Here is a 27,699-nt window from a genome sequence, read left to right as displayed (position 1 = left end):
CCTGAAGGGATGAGACCAGTGGAGTATCTTAGATGGCTGCTCACAGGCTTTTAAGACCCCAGACGCTACTCACCAAGGTAGAATGTAGAACATTGTTTTTATAAACTATGTTATGCCAGTTGAGCTAGATGTTCCCTGAGATCATGGTCCCCACAGTCCCAGGCTGAAATCTTTATGGTAGCAGATCACCAGGTCTTTTCTCCCTCGGAGCAGCTGGTGGGTTCAAATGGCCAACCTTTTGGTTAGCAACCAAGTTTAACCACTGCACCACCAAGGCTCCTTCCCAGAGGTCTTAGGAAATCAAAATTTGGGTGCACTTGGGATGAGTCCAGTATGAGAGGGGATGCCTTGGGGAGCTCAGGTCTAAGAAATTAGTTGGGCTGGGAGTTGGGGAAACAGTAATTCGCTGTAAAAACTTACATATCTTTCTTCCCTCCAAAATCTCAATTATTTATTTATAAAGAAAGAAGTATCATACCACAAATTATAACTACAAAATATAAATAGTATATGTGATAAAAATGTCATTCAATAAATTCTAATTAAGTAAACTAGAACATTTTGAAAGAGTAAAAGAAGATCCAACACTGAAGTATTAATACCATGGTCATTGCAAAGCTTTTTTATTCATATGCTTTTATATTAACACAAATGTTTTCATTAGTCCAGTTATAGTGGGTATTATATAGTCATGGATTGAATTGTGTTCCCTAAAAACATGTATCAATTTGGCTGGGCCATGATTCCCAGTATTGTGTGGTTGTCCTCCATTTGTGATTGTAATTTTATGTTAAAGAGTATTAGGGTGGGATTGTATAACATCCTTACTAAGGTCACATCCCTGATCTAATGTAAAAGGAGTTTCCATAGGGTGTGGCCTGCACTATCTTTTATCTCTTGTAAGAGATAAAGGAAAGAGAAGCAAGCAGGGAGTTGGGGACTTCATACCACCAAGAAAGCAGTACTGGGAGCAGAGCACGTCCTTTGGACTTTAGGTTCCTGCCCCGAGATGCTCCCAAACTAAGGGAAGACTGATGAGAAGGACTGTCCTCCAGAGCCAACAGAGAGCGAAAGCCTTCCCCTGGAGCTAATGCCCTGAGTTTAGACTTCTAGCCTACTAGACTGTGAGAAAATAAATTTCTCTTTGTTAAAGCCATCCACTTGTGGTATTTCTGTTACAGCAGCACTAGATGACTAAGACATATATGGAATAAAAATATTCAAAATAGCATATATTTAATGATCTATTATGTTCACGATATGATCATAGTTTCAATGCAGAGTAGGAGCTCTGGGAGGCTGAAAATAGATACCCCATCTTCAATGAGCTGGAGTTCTAGCCCGGAGAGACAAGTTACAATATAATAAGGGAAGTACAAAGCAGATTTTATAGGAATTCAAAGAGGAAAGAGCACCCATAAGACTGTGGGAGAAGGAAGAATGATTAGCGAAGGAGACAGCATTTAATGGACAGGCTCCCAAGATGTTCCCATTTCAGTAGGTGAGGATGGAAGGGGACAGGGACACTAAGGGATTCCTGGTGAACAACAATGATAGCAACAGCCTAAGGAGAGAACATGTATCCCATAAACATGAAACAGAGATTGGACCTATTCAATTCAGTAGAGGGAGATAAACTAGGAAAGCAATACATGGGGCTACCAGAATCCCAGGGATCCCAGCAATAATTTGACAAGTATTGAGAAGCTCTGGAAGTTTTTTTAGCAGTGAGTACATGAAAAGGTGTAATCAGATAAAGCCATGTAAAAGAGATTAGAGAAGGTGGTTTTGTAATAATATGGGTAACAGACAAGGAGGAACTAAACTGCTATTTAATAATCCCAAATACTATAGTATTTTACCTTTTCATCCTTAAAACAACCCCATGAGGTAAGTGTTAGTATCCCCATTTTATATATAAACCCATTGCCGTGGAGTTGATTTCGACTCGTAGCAACCATACAGAACAGAGTAGAACTGCCCCATAGAGTTCCCAAGGAGTGGCTGGTGGATTAGAACCACTGGCCTTTTGGTAAGCAGCGAAGCTCTTAACCACTGTGCCACCAGGGCTCCATTTTATATATAAGGATACCAAAAAACAAACAAAAAAAAAATTGCCATCGTGTGGATTCCAACTCATGGCGACCCTATAGGACAGAGGAGAATTGCCCCATAGGATTTCAAGGCTGTAAATCTTTATGGAAGAGACTGTCACATCTTTCTCCCCTGGAGCAGTGGGTGGGTTCAAACCTCCGACCTTTCAGTTAGCAGCCAAGTGCGAGGATATTGAGGCTTAAAGAGGTTAAGAAACTTGTTCAACCAAGCTCATTATATATTTAGTTTATGACGAGTCAAAATTCCAACCCAACTTTGTTTAACTCCAAATCCCAGGCTCTTCTTACTGCACTGCCCCTCCTCCATTAGTAGGTGGTGGTAGAGAACAGAGAAGCAGGACCACTGAGAAAGAAACTGGATGAAGGTGGAGTCCATCATTAGGCAAAGGATTGGTGAGAATGAGGAACTACTCCAGATGACACCAAAGGCTTTGAAGCGGTCAGAGAGAAAAGCTTCCCTGGTCACATAGGCTCCGAGTTGAAGTGATATCAGGAATTTGTGAGAAATTAAGCATAAAGATGTAGATTTGCTGGTGCTCCTCACAGAGTGATAGTTTTAGACAGAGATGATAGCAACCAAAGAGAAGAGTGCTAGGGGAAAATTCTTAGGCTCATACATATGTCGGAGAATAAGATGAGATGAACATAAGTGGGGATGAGAAACGTCAAGGACTAACATTCAGGATTAGTGCCTTGGTAAACATTGAACCCCAAAAGGAATTTTACTAACTGCAATAATTTTAATTTTCTAGTTAAATGGACACTATAATTAATGTTTATTTTTACTATAAAACAATGAGGTATGAACAGAAGAAAGAAAAATTGTCAAAAATTGTTTAAATTTTCTATTTCAATTAAAATGATCAGCATGTTGTCAAATATTTCTAAATTGGCTAAAATAGGTCATATAAGATTTTAACAAATTGCTTTTTAAGTTTCTGCAGTGTCAGAAGCTGTGAGAATTTCCTCAAAGTCTCATCTGATCAGCAGTCTGATAAGATAAATTATAAATTATGATAATAATTGTACACATAGCAACAGGTTTGAATAATGAACATGAAGTAATACCTGGGATACACATTAATTCTTTTAGATCTCAGTGAATCTTCCTTAATGCTGCCCATAAAATTTAGCTGATTTTGTTGCAGAATTGTAGGCTGGAATAGGTAATAAAACCCATGTTTTTTGGAAGAACTGGATGCTACCTTAGATATTTACTAAGCAAGATGTAGTCTCTCTTGCCTATGAAGTATCTTCAAGTTTGAATATATTTTCCTACTTTTTAGAATATATCTGAGGTGACTTGGCAAGGACAAATAGAACATTTGAGATGAAAGAAATTATTACTTAGTGCCACCTACTGTCACACTGAACTCAGTGGTTGGTTTTAGATGAACAACTAGTGTGAACACTGGAGTGTGACATTATTTGCTTACATCCATAAATAATCAGTGAAAACATGCTTTAACGCTTTTCTGAGCTGAAAACATAATTATAAACTACTTCATAGGATATACACATAACACCTGATAACAGAAAATAATAGAAATTCTACAGGAATAGGAACTCATTTTAAAGTACTGTTTGTGATCAACTAACCTTACAGTTTGGAATGAGAAAGGTAAAGCAGGATCCAAACTGTATGGAATATTCCAGTATAGAATATTGTGATTTTTTTTTCTCTTTGGAAAAGAAATGTAAAATTTATAGGACATATTTGACATAATGATTATGTTCAGCCTTAAAATGGAGTGGTCCAAACAATTTAGGAGAATCTGAATTATTAAACTTGTTAACAATGACAACATATTTGTATCTATAGTGATTAATTCACTATTCCTCTAACTAGGACCTTAGAGAAAAATAAGTCAATGTGAGATAAGACATCAACCTCCTCCTGACACACCTTCCTCACCCCACCACCAAATGTTATATACCTGTATACGTACATACTAGCTAACAGTCTTGGAAGATATGAGGCAGTAAAAATGTACTCCTGAATGGCAGGACTACAGAAGATCTGTGTCCTAGTAGTGGACACTTTATATCAAATCTGTTTAAATAATACCCAGTTTTTTTTCTTGAATCTGTCATGAGACATCTTCATTCCTCAAACTCTAGTCATTTCTTACTTTGGGATGGGAGTAAGAGTTGGGGAACTGAAAACTGGATAATGAGCAAACTTTCTTTGTCTACAACAATTAATTAAGAGTCCAATTTTTCTTTGAGTGACTGCTGTAAAGAGATCTTATTTTGGTTAAAACATGAGTTGGCTACAAAAAAACAAAACAAACAACCCCATTGCGTCTAGTGAATTTTGACTCTTAAAAAAAAACCTGTTGCCATTGAGTCGATTCCGACTCACAGCGACCCTATAAGACAGAGCAGAACTGTCCCGTAGAGTTTCCAAGGAGCGCCTGGTGGATTCGAACTGCCAACCTTTTGGTTAGCAGCCGTACCTCTTAACCACTAAGCCACCATTTTGACTCTAGGGAGACTTAAAATAGATTATCTATATTTTCATGATCAACCTATTTCAGAAACAGTCCTTCACCATTTATGAAGAAGCATCAATAAAATAAAATTTTGCAGTCTTGAGGAGATGTCAAGGATTGAATTGTGTCCCCCCAAAATATTTGTCAATTTGGTTAGGCCATGATTCCAGTATTGTGTGGTTTTCCTCCATTTTGTGATTGTAATTTTATGTTAAAAATGATTAGGGTGGGATTGTAACACCCTTACCCAGGTCATATCCCTGATCCTATGTAAAGGGAGTTTCCTTGGGGTGTGGCCTGTACCACCTTTTCTCTCTCAAGAGATAAAAGGAAAAGGAAGCTAGCAGAGACGGGGGACCTCATACGACCAAGAAAGCAGTGCCAGGAGCAAAGTGCGTTCTGTGGACCAGGGGTCCCTGTGCGGAGAAGCTCCTAGTCTGCGGGAAGATTGATGAGAAGGCCAAGAGAGAGAGAAAGCCTTCCCCTGGAGCTGATACCCTGAATTTGGACTTTTAGCCTACTTTATTGTGAAGAAATAAATTTCTCTTTGTTAAGGCCATCCACTTGTGGTATTTCTGTTATAGCAGCACTAGATGACTAAGACAGGAGATATCTCAACTTTCACCAGGGATCCGTTTCCACTTCTTACCATCTTATTTGCTTTGCTGTAGGCCAATGACACTCAAAGTGTGGTCCACACATCAGCATCATCAGCATCCCAGGGAATTGGTTAGAAATGCAGATTCTCAGGCCCACACTAGGCCTATTGAATCAGAAGCTTTGGGGGTCTAATTCAGGAATCTGTGATTTAACAAACTCTCCCAGAGATACTTATGTATGCTATGGTTTGGGGAGCACTTCTCTGGACAACGAGGAGCGGAGTTCAAAGAAAGCAAGCTTTGTAATTCTTTCTCAATACTGAAGCAGAGTTAAAAGAAAGTTACTCAGAAACCCAATGAAAATCTCTTGGTCTCCCAAGAAGACACAATTCTGTTGGAAAGCAGCCTTACAGAGATAAGGAACAGTCACCCCTAGAATGGCATTTCTCCTAAGGGGGTCTTTCATATTCTCTATATCACAGAGGTGCCAAATACTAATACAAAATGCATTCCAAGGTTGAAGAAAAGAAGTTTTCGATGACAATTGCTACTGCTCCCTTCCTTTGGTCTGAATATTTTAGAGTTATATATGACACCAAGTGCTACATTTAAGTTACTATTACTGTGCAAAACTCTGATATGGTTATATCACTTCACAAGTATTTCTCAGCATATTCAACCTGCAGCCTTCACTCACCATTTGCAGATAAGGCAACTGTAGCTCCGAGAAGAAAATTGCATGTATAAATTACGTTAACATCTACCTTAGAATGGTAGGTTCCAACTTAGCAGTAAATGACTACACAGTAACGGCTCCCAGGGTTAAAGCTAGAAGAATAGGGAGCCCCTATCCTGGCAACAAGGAGCCTCAGTGGCACAGTGGTTAAGCACTCAGCTGCTAACCAGAAGGTCAGTGGTTCTAAACCACCAGTCGCTTTACAGGAGAAAGGTAGTAGACTGCTTCCATAATAATTATAAGACTAGATTACCCTATGGGGCATAGGGTCACTATGAGTCGGAGGCAATGGCAATGGGTTTGATTTTGCCTCTGAAAACAGAGCAAGGTGGTCCCCAGGGAGCCTGGAAGTTATCCACCAGTAACATCTGCTTTCTGAATAATATGGACCAGGAAAATATTTGAAAACACACACACACAAAACCAAAATAACATGTTCTCACATGGTAGTAATGTGACAAAATCAGCGGAGCTATTAACATTCTACCATTTTAACCCTCAAAGCCTGGGGGTGTTCAATGAGATTAAAGTCATTATTTGGTCAACTTGACCAATTTAAAAATTGGGCGGCTTAATTATCTCCTCTGCAGCTACTCTATTTCTTAATTATTAGCATTGTTTTAAAATAATACAATGTTTTTATCCCTTCAATTCTCTTCTCTCATGAAGACAAAAGCAATATCTTATTTTTGGTCAACGATGTCATTTTTCATCCTTTTATTTCATTTATTTGCCAGTAAAGAAATATCCTAGTCTTGACGGGAAAATGTTCTTTATTTCCACTATTTGTATGCATCAGAACAGCTTATGATTAAACCCAGATGTTTAATCATTATTTTTATTAATTATCCAGGCAAAGATGTGCGCATATTGTATTTCTCCTTCCTGACCACAGGTCTCTTGGCAAACTTGATTAATTTGCTTTGTATCCAAATTAAATGAAGCATAAAAATAAACATTAACTGTTTCAAGCAACCTGAAGAAAAATTAAGAATGAACAATACTAAAAATAATACTAGAAAAGAAACATACTGTTTTGAAAGAAATGTGTGTTGAAGCTTTGTTATTTTAAAAAGAGAAAAAATGCCTTAGTGATTGTTATGGTAATTTTCAAGTTTTCTTAATTAATATTGTCAATATGTAAGTTTGGAGCAGTATAATGGCTGACATTAGGAATACTATACTCAAAAAGTAACACATATTGACCACAGAGAGGCAACTGAGCAGAGAACTCCAGTATGCAAATCAAGTCCGTATGAAAAACTGAGTTATTTACAAATCCTGCTCTTTTGACCAGATAATTTGGGGATAATATGATTGGACATTGAAAAGCTAAAGGGTAAATATAAAAGAAAATCACTTTTATTTTGGTAAAAAACTCGATAGAGGCATGTTTTAAATTACCAGTCACATACAGTTTTTGGTAGAAAATGCTATTTTTGTTTATGTAACAGCACCAGATTAGCATATATTCAAAAATTATTGCTCAGTATGTATAAATATTTTTCTACTACTGTGTAAGTGCTAATTTACAGATTTTTTAGCTGATGCAAAGACTCATTTTAATTATGAAAATGTTATTTATATACCTAGAAGTGATTTGTGGTTCTTTTCAAATCGTATTACTGAAAAGAGTAAAATGAAAATGTTAAGGTTAATACCAGAAAATGTGTAGTGTACTATAAATAAATACAATATTTTTTGTTTTATCTCATGATTTTTCAAAGCTTCTATTAGTTTAGCCTGCCTGAAATCACAAAAGTCAGTAAACAAGCCTACCAAATAAGGTATAATGTCCTTCTCATAAATAGTTTTGCAAAACGTTTTCCAAACAGCAGGTGGCAATCTTTGTAAATTTGATTGCCGCAGCACCATTTTACCTCTGTATATGCAGATGAAAAACCGTTTTAAAAGACCAGTTAAGAATCTTGGTATGCTCACGCTGGTTTAAGTAACTTCAGATATTAAAAGGGTTCTACTTAAACATGCCTACAGTTCTAATGAAATTTCTCTCTGGGCAAAATATATGATATGTTTTTGTTTAATGCTTCTCAATTCTTATGCAGCACGAGAGGAATTTCACAGTGCTAATCTGTATATATATCCTATTCAGCAGAATCCTGCATGCTGGCTACTTATTATCATTCTGAATTCACGTGGTCTTACGAATTAAAACTAAAAACTGGTTTTAGATATTTTCTAAGCTCTAAAAAAAAGAAAAAAACACTGAAATAGTCTTACTCTTAAACTCCATTTACTGATGGTATTCTCAGTGTTGAAGTGTGAGAAATCTTTCAATTCTAACTGTGGAGAAATGGTAAGTTTTGACTCCGGATGACTTTCAGAGTTCCTTGTGTTTTCTAAATTGACGTAATCACGTTAGAGACAAAAATTCATATGTTTCTGAACTGAAAAGGAATTTCAGACATCCTCCAGTCAGCTCCATTCATAGTATCCTTGAGGAACCAGGAGTCAGAGAGATTAGCTACTTGTCCAAAAAGAGTTACTAGCAGAGACAAGACTCTAACTTGGTCTTTAAATTCTCTAAATTCACCACTTTCCTCTATACCCAACTGTGAAATTTTAAAATTTCACCGTTTCTACTGTGTTTATGCCAATTCTGTATATCATATCATTCTAAAACCATGATCTTCACTTATTTATTGAGTACTTAATATGCTAATAATATTTTAGAGAATATATACAGGATTGGAGTTCCTGGGTGGTGCAAACAGGCAATGTGCTGGGCTGCTAACCAAAAGGTTGAAGGTTTGAGTCCACCCAGAAGTGCCTGAGAAGAAAGGCCTGGCAATCTACTTTAAAAATCAGCCATTGAAAACCTATGGCGAATTGACTTAAAGGCAACTGGTACTGGTACACATAATTAAGAACTTTTTGTCAGAAATGATCTTTTAAACTATATGATTTATAATCCAGGCAATTTCTGACCCTTTATTCTTTTCGTATGCCAATATGCAAAATCCTCTAATATAGCAGCACTTCCATTCTTTCATTACTGATTAAGACCTTATACTTTCATTTTCAAATGTATTCCTCATAGAAATTTCCTTTTTGTAGTAGAAACTGGGGCAAGAGCAAGTAATTGGAGATGGCCAAGGTCATACATCATGGTAAGATTAATTAGGATCAGAACTTTAATGCTTCTGAATTTCAACACCATCTCTTTATTTTCTCACTTAGCTATGACTTAGTACTCATATGATCTAAGTCAACTTGTTTTACATTCTCAGTAAACAAAAATCTCATAAAAAATAGTGGAAAAAAAATAGTACCCCTCACAAATTTATACCATGTTCAGTCTCCTTGCTGTTTGGCATGGCTGTCTGGTATTATCACGTCATTAAATGTCATTTTTTCAGTGAACAATTTAAAAATCTACAGCAGAAATATTCCATGATAAGTAAAAAAGGATGCCCCAAATGCTGTAGAAATATGTAAATTGTCACTTATCATTAGTAATCCATATGTTTAATTTTTTCTTTTTTTCAGGTCAAAATATTTGCATAGGGTTAAGTTCAGTTGGTTCTCACCAGGGCATCGCTGCTCACTGCATCTTCTCACTTCCTCGCCTGTTCCTTCACATTGCTGCCCTGTTATTGCCGCACCCTGGCAAGTCCTTATTCGCCTTTCCCAGCCACCATCACAGGACTTGGAACATCCACTCCAGTGGCCCCACTGATTCCACTGACCATTGGCTGAAAGAAATGGGTCAGAGTCAAGAGCAGCAGTCTACCACACACTGCTTTAGGAATTTTAAAATCTGAGGACAACACTGTCCTTTCAATTTTTATTAAGCTACCACCATAAATAGACTTTCCAACACTCGTGTCAGTTCATTGCATTGGGGTGTCTTTCATGTTGCTGTGATGCTGGAAGCTATGCCACTAGTACTTCATATACCAGCAGGGTCACCCACGGTGGACAGGTTTCAGCAGAGCTGCCAGACTAAGACTAGGAGGAAAGGCCTGGCAATCTACTTCTGAAAATTAGCCAATGAAAACCCCACAGCTCACAATAGAATACTGTACAATACACTTCAAAAAGAAGAGCCCCCTAGGTTGGAAGGCACTCAAAATACAAAGTGGCCACAACAATGGACTAGAGTATACCAACTATCAAGAAGATGGCAGAGGACTGGGCAACATTTCGTTCTTCTGTACATGGGGGTTCCATGAGTTGGAGCCAACTCGACAGCAACTAACGACAACATAAATAGACTTTATTCAAGTATTTGACTCACCATTCAAATACAAAGCATTGTGATTAACAGAAGTTTATACGTTTGTCAGGCTCTTCCATGGACACTGGGCCTTACTTGTAAAAAGTGAAAGTTTACTGCTAAATTTCATCAACTTTATGGGCATTTAATCTCATAACCTCCTTTTGTCTCACAACAAAATCCTTTTAAGGATTTTGTTATTTTATTTATGTGATTCACAGTACAATGAGCTCTGGTATAATTGGCTTCATTTACTAGAAATAAATAGGTATTATTTGATTATTCCATGACACTCTGGCATGGTTCTGTCATGTTTTATAAAAAGCAGGCACACTTTATAAGCAATGATCAGGCCTTACCTGTACACTCAGGATTATAGCACTCTCTGCTTTCTGCCCAGGGCCCTCTGCATTCAGAGCCCCCGTGAGCGGCTGCAGTGCACTGCCTGCTTCTCTGTTGGGTCCCATTGGAGCACGTCACTGAGCACTGGCTCCAGGAACTCCACTCTTGCCACTGTCCATCAACTACCAAAGCAAAAAGAGAGACAGTGTAAGGGGAGTAAGGAGAGCTTCCTGTAGGGAAGGCTGTACAGAAAGTATGTAAGTACCTGGTAAAACTAACCTTGATGATGAGTTTGAATCAGTGGACTATGAGTGAATACAATGGAAGGTCACACTGGCATTAGATTTTGCTATTATCCCCCCACCCCTCCCCACCAACTAATATTACTTTTCTCATCTCGACTTCCTTTTATGCATATCTCTTTTGATTCATTTATCCCTTCAAAAATATTTATTGATCACTCAAAACTGCAAGGCCCTGTGGTAGGACTTATATGCACAGAACTGTTACGGATTGAATTGTGTCCCCCCAAAATATGTTGTAAATCCTAACCTCTATGCCTGTGGTTATAACCCTATTTGGGAATGGGTTGTCTTTGTTATATTAATGAGACAGGATGAGTGTAGGGTATGTCTTAAATCAATCTCTTTTGGGATATAAAAGAGATAAAACGAGCAAGTGAAAGAAGCAGAGATGGGAAGAGAGATGACAAGCCACATGAAGATCACCCAGGAGCAGACGCTCAAAGAGACAAGGGCCTCTCTTACAGAGGACAGAGAGAGAAAGCCTTGTCCTAGAGCCCATGCCCTGAATTTGGACTTCTAGCTTCCTCAACTGTGAGAAAATAAATTTCTGTTTGTTAAAGCCATCTACTTGTAGTATTTCTGTTACAGCAGCACTAGATAACTAAGACAAGAACAGTGAAAAAAATAAATACCTGGCAATAACTCATAGAACTCATATTCTAGAGAAGGAGTCTCTAGACTTAAACAATTACTTCATGCTAAATAAATTAATTATAAAGCAGTGCTATGTAGGACCATTTCAAGACAGTGCAGTGAGAGGTTAAAGGGTCTTGGGAGTCTTTCTTGACAAAGTGAGGTTTCAGGTAAGCCTTGAAAGATAATGAGGAAATACCTAGGATAAAGGTATGTTTCAAGAAGAGGGATACACAAAGTTTCTTGGCAAAGGAACATAGCTAAGTCCCAAGAACTGGATGAAGGTCATTTTTAATGGAGACTAGAGAGCTTTGTGGAGAACTGTACCACAGGAGGCTGATAAAAAAAAGGTGAGGTCAGATTTTTCAGGCTTTTTGCTTTTGTCAGTTGTGTTAAGGATTTGGGTTATTATCACCAAATCATTAAGAAGCCTTTGAAGGATTTAAATGGAGGATGATATGATCAGATATAGTGCAGTGTGTTGTTACTGCTTGTCCCTACTGAGTCCATTTTGACTCATGGTGACCTTATGTATAACAGAGTGAAATGTTACCCCAGTCCTGTGCTATCTTCATGATCTTTGATATGTTTTGAGTCCATTCTTGTGCAAGGTAGAGAAGGGACTGCTGGAGAGGATAGGGAGGATCTGAGCAGGGTGACGAGGCAGTGCTGATGGACAGTCCTGGAGAGATTAGAGAGATACTAGTGAGGCTCTCCAGATGAACTCGCCATGGGAGTTGAAACAGAGAAAAGATTGAGATGACTCTTAGGTTTCTGGTGATAGGAATTTAATATAAACTGAGGAACTTAACTTGTCTTTGAGATATTCAAGTTGGGGTCACTTCAATCACTTTAAAGACTATGTTGCACCTGACCCAAGCCATGGTGTTTTCAATCATCTCATATGCATGGGAAAGCTGGGTAATGAATAAGGAAGACTGAAGAAGAATTGATGCCTTTGAATTATGGTGTTGGCAAAGAATACTTCATACACCATGGACTACCAGAAGAACGAACACATCTGTCTTGGAAGAAATACAGCCAGAATGCTCCTTAGAAGTGATGCTGGCAAGACTTCATCTCATGTACTTTGGACATGTTATCAGGAGGGATCAGTCCCTGGAGAAGGACCTCATGCTTGGTAAAGTGACAGTCAGTGAAAAAGAGGAAGACTCTCAACAAGATGGATTGACAAAGTGGCTGCAACAATGGGTTCAAATGCAGCAATTATTGTGAGGAGGGCACAGGACTGGACAGTGTTTTGTTCCATCATGCACCGGGTTATTTTGAGTTGGAATCGACTCAACAGTACCTAACAACAACAACAACTAGCTATCAGACACTATAATCGGTGTTATGAGAGATACAGAAATAAAAAATATCAATTCCACTCTCAAAAGCCTTATAATTTAATAAAAGAATTGCATTATGCATGTAAACAAATAAAAGGCTAAAGGGCAATAACATTTTAACATGATTATTATGAATTGTGTCCTCCCCAAAATATGTGTTGGAATCCTAACTCCTATACTTGTGGATGTAATCCTGTTTGGGAACATTGCGTTCTTTCTTATGTTAATGAAGCCGTATCAGTGTAAGGTGTGTCTTAAACCTAATCACTTCTGAGTTTTCAAAAGAGCAGATTCGATACAGAAGAGAATATACACAGGTGGTAGACAGATGCTATTTGATGACGAGACAGATGAATCTACAAGCCAAGGAACTCCATGGATTGTTGGATACTATAAGCCGAACTAGACAAACAAGGATCTCCCCCTAAAGCCACACTCTGAGTTTGGACTTCTGGTCTCCTAAACTGTGAGAAAATAAATTTCTGTTCTTTAAAGCCGCCAACTTGCGGTATTTGTGTCATAGCAGCACTAGGAAACTAAGGCAATGATGAGAAGTGTTTAGACTTTCAGAAGACAGATTGTATCTACTTGGAAAATAATCATGTTAAATTTAGCATGGTGAAATTTGGATAATTTGGACAATGGAGACAGCATTGACAAAGCCACAAAATACAAGTGAGCAAAGGAATAAACAAAAAAAAAAATTTACTAGATTTAGAATTCATAAAATAGAACATAAATGTTATAAATACACTAGTATATGGCTATCTACTTTTTCCAGTATCATTTTATGATTCTTAGTCAATTTCATTACAGGTGAAAGATAATTCACCATAAATCCAAATTCTACCATAAACTAATTTTGCTGCGAAAAGTCATCCAAACAAATGTGAAAGCCAGGCAGAATGTAAGTACTTTCAACCTAATTTCAGACCTTGCACATAGCTATTAAAAAGAGGGTTGTTTAATGGGTATCTAGTGGAAACCCTGGTGGCGTAGTGGTTAAGAGCTATGTCTGCTAACCAAAAGGTTGGCAGTTTGAATCTACCAAGCTCTCCTTGGAAACTCTATGAGGCAGTTCTACTCTGTCCTATAGGGTCACTATGAGTCAGAATTGACTTGACAGCAACAGGTTTGGTTTAGTTGTACTTAATAAACCCTTTGTGAGATTAAAAATCACAATGCCAATTGAATCATCCCGTTTATGTAATTTTCCCATCTCACTTTATAAAAAGTATCTGATACAATCTTATTGGCTATGTAGTCTATTTGCCAGACAAAAAAGAAAATTTCAGTGACTCAAAACAACATTATAAATGATCCATTTCCCCTCTATTTTGGCTTTCAAGATGAGTGCATATCTCATTTCAGAAGTTTGCTTTTCCAAGATAACACTTATAGAGCTTGCATTATGAACGCTCATTGTCCTAAACATTCTGAAAAGGGCTTAAAAAGATGAGATTCATGCCCTGCACCTTACAATCCATTTGACAAGAGGATGTACAGATACACAACTTAATCAGACTAGTCAGAAAACAACATGATTAACAAAGATGAATTAAGTGATGCCAACCTAATCCAAGTGCTGAGTGACTTGAAGAAAAGAATATGTGATGTCCTTAAAGATTCTGGTTTGAGGTAAATTTTCAGTATGTTTTTTATTAATGCAATAGTTACACACTCATTGGCAAAGAAGAGAAGTCTTTCCAGCTAAGAGGATGTGGAGTCAGGAATGAGTAACTCAAATGTGGAAATCAGAGATTAATTTGGCAGAGAGTCCCATTATCTATGAGGAACAAGAAAAGACCTTGCGGAAAAGAGATTCCAAACCAAAAAACCAAACCCGCTGCTGATTCCGACTCATATTTGACCCAATAGGACAGAGTAGAACTGCCTCATAGGATTTCCATGAGCAGCTGGTGGATTCGAACTGCTGGCCTTTTTTTTTTGGTTAGCAGCCGCGCTCTTAACCACTGCACCACCAGGGCTCCAGAAAGAGATTAGGAAGAATGAAAATATCTAGTTGTGAGACGTACTACTCTTCAGATGTTTCCTGGAAGAAGACTTTGCACTGCTATTAGTAAATTAAAAAAAAAAAATCATATTTAAATATGTAATATTAACTGTTTAGTCCTTTCTGCCAATGTACACTGTAGGTACAATGTATGTTTTGGCCAAAATTCCAAGACTGAGCTAATATTGAAAATTTGAGAGACCACTGAAGGTTCAATGCTACCCTAAACATCACCAAAGCATGTAGTTTAGATGTGAACAGTTTTATTGACAAAGTCAGTTACAGAAAAGAAATAACAATGAAACTGTAGATGTATCAAGTGATTTTTGTTGTTGTTGTTTTATTTTGCACTGAGAACTGTAAGTTCCTTTTATTGATCATTAGCCGCACCATTATGAAAGAAATGGCCTGACAAAGAAACTAATTGGCTATAAAAATGAAAGAGGAAAAATACAATATTTCTTCAGCATGTCAAGTTCAAGTTACTGAGAAAATGGAAAACTGAGAAGCCAGAAAGGAAAGGGATATATTAATTTAATTTAAAGGATTAGATAAAAGACAGACATTACATATACATGAAAGAATTTTTTAAGTGTCAAATGTGAGACATTGCTTTATTTTTAGATTTATTTTCAGTTTGATATTCTAGAAATAAAGAAAAAATATCACTGATTCTTATGTTGTTTTCAGGCACATCAGCTCTAAGACATCAGGAAATGGTTGTGTCATTTACTGAATGCGAAAGAATGGAGGAGGAGAAAGATTTCTGGAGGTGCAAATTAAGAGTTCTATTTTGGACACGTTAAGTATAACAGCCTATTGGATATCCAAGTAGATATGTGCATTATATTTGAGAAATAAATGCTGAGATATTTAAAAAGAAAAACCTGTATCCTATTATATTCGTAGTATTTCTTTTTTATAACCACCCATCTAAGGACTGCTTTTTCTTTTTATCTGATCCTCAACTAGGGATCCAAAGCAGGTATAAAGCTGCTTCTCCTTCAGCCCTGCATCCACGTTTGTCTTTTTACATGGTTTAGTGGTGAGATAATAGGCAAGGCCTCTCACCACCACTCACCCACCCCATCTGTACAGCTGATCCCCAACATTTATTTGAGATAACTTCCAGAGTTACTGAAAACCCACACATTTGAAAATACCTCAAAACTTTGTTCTAAAGCTATGTTCCTATTATAAGCTGATTTATATCTTGGCAATGTGTCAGAAAATGGTTCCCTGATAAGTTGGGAAAATTTAAACATTCCACAACCCCTCCTGGAGTCTCCTAATTCACTCATAAATAAAGATTTATAGAGAATCTATGCTGTGACTGGCATCTTTTTATTACATCCTGGAAAAACCACGGTGATAAAGACTGAATAGGGTCTGCTCTCAAGGAACATACAGTCTAGGGGCTGTGGTGGAGAGGATACACAAGTTAAAAAGTTAAAAAGAATAAACAAGATAGTTTCAGCTACAGGAGTTATGAAAACAAAGTGATCAAAGAGGGAATGTGATAGGGAGGGCTTGGCAAGATGTCTCTGAAGAGATGATATTAGAACTGAATCCTGAACCACTAAAACGAGCCAGCCACATTAAGATCTATGGAAAGCGCTACTGCAAATAGAAAGTCTTGAAGTCAAACAAGCTTTCTTGCTCAGGAATAGACACAAGATTGTGGCTGGCAGGGATCGTGAACAGGGGAAAGTGGCAGAAGATGAGTTCAGATGGTGTGCAAAAGCCAGTCACCCTCCCATAGATGCTGAAGGATCAAAATTTTAGGTCCACAGAGTCTGAAACCTCTTGTTCTAGATAAGGGAAATATTTGGGTCCAGCTGTGTGCCTGAGGCCCTACTCTTGTGTGATGCTTTCCCACTTCCTACTATATGCTGTGTGACTAAGTAAGATGGCAAGCCATGACAGGATGTTACAGAATGTACGTAAATCATTTGTTCATTTATGAAATAATTTACATTTTAAAAATTAATTTTGCTGCTGCATGGAGAAAAGAGTGGCAAGAATAAGTACTGGCAGATGTCAAGGGATTACACTCTAGTCCAGACAGAGATAATGGTGGCCTGGATTCTGGCGGCGTCAGTGGAGATAGAAGTGAATGAATCTGTCATATATCTGAACACAGAGCTGGTAGGCCAGGGGTAGGGTAAGGGAAAATAGGGAATCAAGCTTGACTTCTAGATATTTGGATTAACAAACAGCGAATGGTGGATTTATTTACTGAACTATACTGGGGTTCCAACAGGTTTAGGGAGCATAAACCTTTGAAATAAAAATGTACTTTTTAAACAAGTTAAACTTGAGGTGCCATTTTAGACATACTACAGTGAAGTCTTACATTAAATAAACTTTGTTTAAAACCATGCCTCTCAAATTTATTTGAAATGTAAACCTCTTCCCCCCCACCACCCCGCCCATGGAACACCATTTGGAAAACACTGCACTACGGTACATAAGAGTCAACACCTTCTCAGACCTTTTTTTGACTTCTCCTCATTCCCATCATGAGCATTGCCAGTTGGATTTCTTATTTTTCTTTCTTTATCTTCAGTGTTATGTTTCAGTTAAAAAACTCCAAATGCCTGTTACTTTATGAACCATTCTATAAAGGTGACTAAGGATAGAGAACATTAACACTGTGTTTTGAAGCTGGGAGTATGCTGAGAGTTCAGCCTATGTTACCATAATGTAATGTGCTTCCTTATACACCAATGTTGCTCTAGCGACAAAGTTTCATTTCAGCAGTGTAACAAATTACCAGATTTTCAGACCCCAAAGAATTGAAATTGCAAATGCTGAATTGCTAGATTCCTGAAATTTACTTTGCTCTATGAACTTCTTCCTACCATACATACAGAGTTGCAATTGAGCTCGCCTGAATCAAAAACCTGTCTCCCGTGTGCAGTGACCAATTAAATGCTATGACACATTTTTAAGAAAATATTGTTTCAGTCTATTTTCACGACTTGACCAATTACTAGTGACCATATGGAATAATGGTTTAGATAACAATGACCACAAGTTAGATTATATACCATCCATAAAGTCATGAATATTTTGGATAATACAATTATCCTTTTGGCAACTGTTCTATGTTGATTAGTGCTGACTGATTATTGTCCTATGTAGGGAGCAGTTGGGGCAGGGGAAGAATTCTGATCCCTGGATTTGAGGTTATCTAATTTAATGATAACAGCCTTGGAGAGTTCAGATTTGCACTGAGCTGGGAGCTACACAAGGAACTGGAAAGACTCCTTCAGAGTACAAGACTGAAATGTAAAAGAGTCCAAGCTCCCTTGCATTTGGCATATGCTGAACGGCATAAATCTATGTTTCCTACTTGTCATTTTAAAATAAACCACAAAAGAAGGAAAATTAAAATGCAATATCATTTTTTAAAATTAGAATTAAAAAGAGAAGCAAGTGATCATAGTGAGGATTTTTAAAAGTTGGTAAAAATTAAAAAAAAAAAGTTTAAGTGAGAAAAAATATTAAATAGTAAAGAAAGCATGCCAGGATTAATAAAGACACAGTTAATAAAAACTGAAAGATCAGCAAGATAGTGCTAAACACTTAAAATGACACAAAACTAATACCAATAACAATATAAGAACCTAAAAGTTTAAAAAGATAACATCCAAATTAATTAAAGAGCAGGTTAATGAGGCAGCATACACGTTTCAAATGTTATCCTCATGCAGAGACAGTCAGTGACCTTTGAACCAAGGTCAGAGCAAACGTTTAGCATCTTCCCACTCACTGTCCTCACCAGAAGGGCTCCCTGCAGAGGGACCTGAGGTAGATCACCCTCCCATAGATGCTGAGGGATCAAAATTTCAGGTACAAAGAGTCTGAAGCCTCTTGCTCTAGGTAACAGAGAGATTTGGGTCCAGCTGTGTTCCTGAGGCCCTACCCTTGGGGGGTTCTTTCACTCTTCTTACCCTTTGTAACAGCATGCAAATGTGCCTGGAGGCACATGTCTCTAGTGGAGTGCTGGCTTCACAGAAATGCATGTCTCAAATGCAGAACTTCTCAGTGTGACACCATTCAGCTCCCACACTGACACAAGTCCATATGTGCTTTCCCCAGTACAAACTTGAGAGAAGAATCCCTTTGAGTCTATGATTGAGGCTGTAGATAAGAAACAGGACTCAAAAGTGATCATAATATCCTAAGTTTATTTCTCCTGTTAAATATCAATAACAAACGAAAACATTAAAAACAGAAGTATCTGAAGTGATCAAATCACTCTAGAGGAGGAGTCACAATGGAGGTGGCACTGGGAACCGGTCTGACTCTCACAGTGAGGCCTTACTGTTGTTAGCAGCTTGCCTGGTGCTCACAGTTAGGCCGTGTTGTTCCCCTGCTGGACATAAACCATCTCAGAGAACTTCAACATCAGACAAGGTCATTCTAAGGCCATGATAAAGTGAAATACAACAAGACTACTTCATAATTTTGTCTAGGCACAGACAAAACAAGGTTGCAGTGAAACCCACAAAATACCAAACATTCCTTTCTTGCAGTTAACATGAAAGACTGTTACTTCCTTAAGCAATCCTGGTTGCACAATGGTTAAGTGCTGGGCTGCTAACAGAAGGGTCATTGGTTCAAACCCACCAGCAACTCCACGAGAGAAAAGACCTGGCAATCTACTCCCGTAAAGATTTCAGCCTAGAAAACACTATTGGGCAGTTCTACTCTGTCCTATACGGTCGCTGTGAGTCGGAATCGACTCCAAGGCACACAACAATAGCAGCTACTTCCTTACCAATTACAGCTTAACTCTGAGCTAGTCTTCCCTCCTCCTAGATAAGATTTCTTAAGATACCCAAACACAGAATTGCTCCCCTTCCTGACAGCATCCAATTTATAACAAAACCCCTCTTCCTTAAACTCTCCCCAAAATCATCTAACATATGTCCAAATCCCTTACTAAGTCTTTTCTAACATCCTTCTACTGACATGCCCCACATTCCAGGAATAGCAAACGTAACTTATTGAACTACTAGTGGTCCTGTACAAAGATCCTAATGGGCTTTGATTCTAGGTCACTGACATAATAAGGATAACAATAATATTCATATATTTACTGAGTTCTCTCTTTTACAACATCTCACATGGTCCTCTTACAATCCTGTGAGGTGAGTATCACTACTGTCTTTATTTAACACATGAAAAAACTGAGGATCAGAAGAGTGAAATAGGTAGTAAATGTGAATGTAAATTTAAATATGTGTTCTCTCGCAAAAGTCCAGGATCTTTACACTACACCACAATAATTCATAATAAATAGACACAGACAAGATCCTCTAAGGAAAATTGGGATGAGTATTAGAAATCTGGACATCTGCATATCATGGAAAGCCATTCGATAGTGATTTATTAGATACCACCAGGTAAAAAGCTGCATGGAAAGATAAACAGGAAATGAAAGAGAAGTTCCTTGTCCTTAACTACATCAATTAATACCACTAGGACTTTGATACTCAATTAGTGACTGCAATGAAAATTCAGAGAAAATTGAAAAGTTGGACTTTTTTTAAGTTGGACTGCTAGAGCTTTGAATTTGGTGATAAGAGAGACACACTACAAAAAAACAACAAACACACACATACACACACCTTTCCATAGTATGACACTTCATTATTAGGATAGATAAGAGAAAGAAGGAATTATGTTTATGAGCCAGTGAATGAATCATAGTAAATTCCTTTTGTTGTTCTTGGCCTCCTGACCACCTCCCCTGCTGACATCAACCCCTGCTCTCAGATATGCTATGCAAATTAGTAACTAATAATTTAAACTAAAAAATAGTGTAACTACTCTTTCCTGTCTTCTCTCCTTATATGATTTCTGCAATGGTCTACTTTCACCTCAGAAGAAGTGGGAGAAAGTTGAATATTGACTACGGGAAGTATCTGACAAAAATACGCTATCATCTACTTATAAATATATATTAAAATCTGCAAAAAATAAAACATATTTCATTACTTGATTTAACAATACATGTCATCCCTACATAGTGTCCCTTTCATGATAGTAATTACACGTTTCTTAAAATACAGAGTGCTCGAATGCTGTTCTGGCATGACCCCACACTAAAATCTCTCAACTCACAGGGTCAAGTCTTGCAAAGGTGATGAGTAGTTAGACTCCCAATTTGTGGTTTTGAATGTTTCTGTTTTCATCTGGTTTGCCCTTCACAATCTGCCTAACCAAGAAAAGCCAAGTCTGGGTCTTGGCTCATTTTCTTCACTGCTGATGCACTTCCTACCACAGCTTACCTCCTCCCCACCCCTACCCCGCCACATGATGTCTCAGGAATCTCAGATAGAATGGCTAGAAGAAGCATATGCCGAAATCACTGAATCCTCACATCACAACCTTTCATTGAGGCTAGAATATTTGTTTTTTTCAAAACTGCATTCAACTTTTAACATGCTTATGTATGAATCTTCTGAACAGATAGCACAGTTCTTGAGATCGGGGATATATATTATTCTCAGTAGTGTCTTACATCTAGTTCAGACTTGATGCTTTTATATTTAGTGAATGTGCCTGAGTTTAGCTATAAGAGAATTAGGTCTAAGGAGAATTACAAATGTTTGAACCAAATAAATCTTAAATATTTTAAAAGCAGAATGACAACATTTTTGGCAGAGTATAAAGACTTTAAAAAAAAAAAAATACTAGCTATTAGAATTCACTTTCAGCTAGTAAATTAATCAGGGTACAATACAGTGAGAATTTTATATCTTTTATGATGCAACTAAATTCAAGAATGGATATATCAAGATTAAGAAATGACACATGATAAATTTATTAAGTACTGAAAGATGGACTCATAATGCTCACTTATGAGAGAATATAAATTTACAAATAATATAAACATAACTTCCCAAAATGAACTCATACACCCATTGCCGAGTCGATCCCGACTCGTGGTGACCCAAAATGAAGGACCTATACAAAAGCCATCTGATCTTAACGGTCTTAGAGTGATTCCAATGATAGTACAATACCATTAAAAACATATGTGCTTTACTTCTTAGGTCATAAAGCCACAACTATATTAACTTAGGAAAATGAGCTTTCATATTTGAATTTTAACAGTTTAGTGTTCCTATTTTTTGATATCTAGGCATTTTACTCCTAAGAAAGTTCATAGAACGTAGACTATGAGAGACTTTGCTCATAACATTTGAACTGATTAATGCTACTATATCTTTGTATTTATGGGGCTGAGTGAGCGAAGTAATAAAAACTAGTGTATTAAGAAAGATTCCATAGTGTTATGGATTGAACTGTGTCCCCCAAAAATGTGTGTCAACTTGCGGAGGCCATGGTTTCCAGACTGTGTGGTTGTCCTCCATTTTGTGATTTGATGTAATTTTCCTATGTGTTGTAAATCCTAATCTCTTCCTGGCCTTAATGAGGCAAGATTAGGTTATGTTAAAAATGATTAGGGTGGGATGCATACTCTCACTCAGATTACAGCCCTGATTCAAGGTAAGGGAAGTTTCCCTGGGTTGTGGCCCTCATCATCTTTTATCTTACAAGAGATAAAAGGAGAGAGAAGCAAGCAGAGACAGAGGGACCTCATGCCACCAAGAAGTGCCAGGGGCAGAGAGTGTCCTTTGAACCCGGGGTACTTTTGCTGAGAAGCTCCTAGACCAGGGAAGATTAATGACAAGAAATTTCCCCCAGAGCCAACAGGAAGAGAAAGCCTTCCCCTAGAGCTGGCACCCTGATTTTGGACTTCTAGCCTCCTAAATTGTGAGAGAATAAATTTCTGTTTTCTAAAACCATCTGCTAGTGGTATTTCTGTTATAGCAGCACTAGATAACTAAGATATATGGTTAGCTATTATTTTTTTACTTCCCTATATTATCTGTTTTTTTCTCATTCTACTAGACAAATAAGAGTGAAATATATGTGATTCTCTGTAAATGTCACAGCTCAGAAATTAAAAAAAATGATTCCAAACTTTGTATAAGCTTTGCCAATCTTTGGGAAAAAGGCAGGCCATAAATATGTGCGTGTCTGTGTGTCTATCTGTCTTTTTATGGTGAGAGAGAATAAAACTGATCTTATAACTAGATTTTTTGGGAGTGATTTACAAGTATGTAATTATGAATTTGACTCCTAAATATTGATAATTACATCAATGTTTAATCATATGAATTGTCTTAATAATTCATAAAATTTTAGCAAGTAATGATGTTCAATAAAACTATTATATCTTTACCTGTGTATCCCTAAGTATAAACCAAAAAACAAACCCGTTACCATCGAGTAGATTCCGACTCATAGTGACCCTAAGTAGACTGCCCCATAGGGTTTCCAAGCAGCGGCTGCTGACCTTTTGGTTAGCAGCTGAGCTTTTAATCACTGTGCCCCCAGGGCTCCAGCCCTAAGTATAGGAACCTATAAGTCCTTTAACAGTAGCCCTTCTCTGAACTAAAAGGGAAAAATTAATGACTGTTAAATATGTACATTTTGACTGGTTTTTCACACTCTGTTCAGATACTTCAAATTGCCAGAAGAACTTTGAAGGATTGCCTCATAATGTAAGATCTTAATCTGGGAAATTGAGAGCGCAAACGGGACTGAATGTGAATTGGAATATGTGTTTGGAGCATGTTATTGGGAGCCCAACTATGTTGCTTGCATGCACAATATGTGACTAAATGGGTCATTGAGAAAGTCACCAAAGGAGTACAAAAGCAATGATTCACACTGGCATTTGCTATTCTTGTTAGCCATTACCATTTGCCGTCTATGAGTGCCTATATCCTCCTCTAAGGAGCTCTGGTGGCACAGTGGTTAAGTGCTCAGCTGCTACTGAAAGGTGTGCAGTTCAAACCCACCAGCTGCTCCATGAGAGAAAGATAATGGCAGTCTGCTTCTGTAAAGATTACAGCCTTGGAAACCCTATGGGGCAGTTCTACTCTGTCCTATAGGGTCACTATGAGTCGCAGTCAACTTGACAGCAATGGGTTTGGTTTTTGGTTTAGTTACCTTAAGGGGAGAAAACGGTTTGTGCTTGACTGCTAGCCTTAAGGGTTGGTGTTTCTCACCTACCCGGCATTGCTGCTGAAGACAAAACCTGGCAATCTGCTTGCATTAAGATTACCGTCAAGAAAATCCTATGGAGCACAGTTCTACTATGTAACCGGTGGGGTCACCATGAATCTGAGTTGACTCGACAGCAACTAACAACAACAACATATCCTCCTCTAAGACATGCCTTTGCTAATCCTGGGAGCTTCATAATTGTGTGTGTGTGTGTGTATTGTCTTCCATAAGTTGGAGACCCTTGGGAATCAGCCTTATTCATTTTGTAGGTATATGCTTTATTGAATGTCTGAATAACCTAAAGAACAACATTATGAAGACTTCTTTCTAGTAAAATGGGTGAAGTTAACTATCAAGATAATATAGAATTGAAAATAAAATTTTAAGATAAAATAAACACTCTAAGAACAGAATACACAGTCTTCATAATATATGAAGATTACATAGCATTTATGAACTAACCATTGTATACATCTTGCAGTGGATCATTTTCATACATTGTCATTCTTTATTTGAATGAGTGTGAGAGAATAACATTGGAAGGACTGCCTCTAAAACAGTCTCTCTAGTTACGATAATCAATCTCAAGTTCTTTGGGACTCCTTATAATTTTTCTAACAGGGAAAACCAAGTGTAGATAAAATCTTTGTGGATTATATTATATACATTTGTAGACGTCCTATAAAAGTGAGAATTGAATGGTACTCAGCCAAGGAAACATTACACCACTGCATATGATAGAATCATGGAAAGAATCCGGTTTCTTGATACTAAGTTTCTTAAACCAAATAGTACACTATTCAGTGCGACTGAATGAACATTCTACTCTTAACATCAAGTGCCATAGATGAAGTATATAAATGCAAAGTTCACCAAATGCAGAATATGCTCACCTGGGCAAAGAGCAATATTACAAGGCTTGTGATGTGTTTCAGGTCCTTCACACGGCCGTCCTCCATACTGAGGAGGTGTGCATGACCTTGTTCTTGTTCTTTGGCCTCGACCACATGTAAATGAACATAAACTCCATGGTGACCACTCCTCCCAAACTCCATGGACTGTAATAAAGCAAACAAGCTTCAACAACAAAAGCAGAGAGACAAAGCCAATGATTTTTTTTCTTTATAATTAAGAAAAAACAAAACCTCAGCAAATAGACAAGTATGAGGATATTTTAAAAATGCAATTGAGTTAACATTCTTATTTGCCATAAGATGTAAAAATTAATTTGAAAATTCATTAAAATAATAGAAAAGTTCATGTACTTTTTCTGCATTTGAACACAATTATTCATGTAATAACATTTAAGCTGTTCTTTTCTTGAATGAAAACACATTCCCTTCCCACATGGTACAATAGTCATGAATTATTTTTAAGTCAAAGCAATATCAGCTAAGTTAGTATAGAAAATCTTCTGGAATTAAACTTGCATTTAAGTAGATAAGGGTCAATTTAATTATTCCAACACCAGTAAAGTTTTAGGATTAACAAATTTTATAGTTTCAGAAAATGAAAAAAAATCTAATAATTAATGAACATATTTTTAAAAGATATTTAACCACACATTTGAGAAAATAAATGTATTTTTGCCATTTAAAAAATCTGGGTGTTTAAAGTCACAGTCTCTATGACTAACAGGGAAGTTTTAGACACTATCTACTTATAGGAGAGCCTCCTCTTTTCTCTGTTTTCAAGAGTGGCAAATACAAAGATCTCTTTCTAACAGTCATGAAACCAGAAGATGCCATTCCTCTCCCAAAAACTTAATGGAAGTGGAAATCCTCCCAGTAAATATAAATTTCTAAAGAAAATAAATGATCTAACTAAGATTATGCCTAGCATAACTATGGGATACACTGCTGCCTCAAATATGCCACTACCATGAATTCAAACTTCATCAGAAATACAAACATAATTTGTGTTCCTCCATATCAACCACTGTGAATAAATGTTGGTATCTTCTGCAAAAGTCTATCAGGGTGAAAATTTTAGATTCCTTGCCTGCATTGTCAACTCACCACTGTTATCTCAATTCTTGATATTGGGAACAGTAAGTAAATAATACACCATAAGTAATACAACTAAAAAGAGATCTGGCAAAATATGTTTTTTGGTTCAAAAGTTCCTATCTTGATTTTGAACCTCTGGTCTTACCAGAAGTTCAAGAGTTCAGATGTTTAATATATGGCAGCCACTGGGGTGGGTAGGACAAGTGAAAATTTATAGAAGAAGATGACAAAAAAGGTCTTCATATTCTCCCCAACATTGGTAGAGTTTGCAGAAACCCATATAAAGTGGCAGAGGAGGTAAGCACGTAAATACAGTATATGTAGAAAAAAAGTTTACGTATTTGCTGATGAAGTTACCTTAAAAACATATATGTGGTATCTTAATCATGAGGTACCCCATTCTTCTCTACTTATGCTACTGAGTTGCCTGAAATGGTTTATGAAAATATGTTTACATATAGAAAAAAAGTCAAATTTGACTAATATTAAATGAAAATTCTTTAAAATTATGTAACCTTGTTCATAAAAATATTTTAAATAGTATATAGAAAAAGAATGAGAGAATGAGAGAAATGAAGATATATTAATTTTGCCCATGAATGTTCAAGAAAACCATAATTTTTAAGTCAATTTGTATCTATTGGTATATGAATAAATAGTAAGTTTGTATTAACACTAAGAAAACTATATATATGTGTACATATATACACACATATATAATCAATTATGACTAGATATTTTTAAAGTAATTTAAATGAATGAATTTTAAGTGAAATATACATTTTTATCAGTTTATGCATTTATTTCCACTTACCAAGATTATTCTATTTTAAAAAAATCCCCTCATTTTCTATATGAAATGTTAATAATATCACACAACATTCATATTACTGGTTCTGCTCATTTACTCTTCTATCAAACTATGCTGCTTTATAAGCACTGCACAGTCCCAGGAAAAAAGTTTCTAAATTGACAAATTTTTCTCTATTAATCACAAAAATGTTGATTAACCTTGACAGCTTAATTAAATTAGGAAACTGTAACCCTCTGAAAATTAATAAATTACTTAACATTTTTTCCAGAGTCTTTATTTTTTCGTGGTGAAATTTCATGACTCATCCATATCATTTTCAAAAAGCAAGAACACAAAAAATTATTCTCATTAGGAATGTTTAATCAAACTCAATGTAAAATGCTTATCCCTATTTGAAAAAGACTCAAAATTTTTATCAGTTTATTTTAGATAGTATTGAATTAGTAGGAAATTATAGCACATACTTGTAATGTTTATAGATGCTGTTCATAAGATTTAAAGATTAGATATTTTCATTTAAATGGCAAATTGTTATATAAGTTCTTTTATTTTGCAGGAAAATATGAAAATCTGTATATTATCCAGTCCATTTGAAAAACGTACTTAACAAAACTAAGAAAGTTAAATCAAATGAATCAATTTTAATAGTTTTCTGTTTTGACTTAGACACTAGCTATATTATCATCTCTCTACTTTGTGCTGTTTAGAGATGAAGTAAAGAACACACAAAACACAAAATATATAAGTACCAGATTTTGAAATAAATTCTCATATGATTTAGATTGGGCTGTACATAAAATAATTCTTTACATAAAAGTATTTTTTCTTAATTGAAAAAAAGATGTGAAAACTGACATTTACAAAAAAGAATTCAAAATCATTGCTCAGCCTGCATTAGTTTCTTATTAGTTTCTTCTAAAGGATTAAAATATGTATAGAGTAGACCA

At 36.6% G+C, this 27,699-nt stretch overlaps 1 protein-coding gene across 2 annotated transcripts in view; it reads right to left on the bottom strand.

The window, feature by feature from the left end:
• ADGRB3 (adhesion G protein-coupled receptor B3) overlaps nucleotides 1–27,699 on the bottom strand; it is a 795,950-nt gene that overhangs the window by 423,174 nt on the left and 345,077 nt on the right. For both annotated transcript variants that reach the window (XM_004381354.1, XM_004381355.1), the window contains 3 exons: nucleotides 24,823–24,987; nucleotides 10,544–10,708; nucleotides 9,496–9,660 (listed from right to left, as the gene is read on the bottom strand). In XM_004381354.1, the coding sequence (XP_004381411.1) occupies nucleotides 9,496–9,660; nucleotides 10,544–10,708; nucleotides 24,823–24,987 (495 nt within the window). The remainder of the gene's footprint in view (nucleotides 1–9,495; nucleotides 9,661–10,543; nucleotides 10,709–24,822; nucleotides 24,988–27,699) is intronic.

Source organism: Trichechus manatus, unplaced genomic scaffold (genome assembly GCF_000243295.1).
Source record: "Trichechus manatus latirostris isolate Lorelei unplaced genomic scaffold, TriManLat1.0 scaffold00083, whole genome shotgun sequence".
In the NCBI taxonomy this organism is placed as follows: Eukaryota; Metazoa; Chordata; class Mammalia; order Sirenia; family Trichechidae; genus Trichechus; species Trichechus manatus.
Note: the sequence above shows the minus strand (reverse complement) of the source record. Positions and strands in the feature narration are given on the sequence as shown.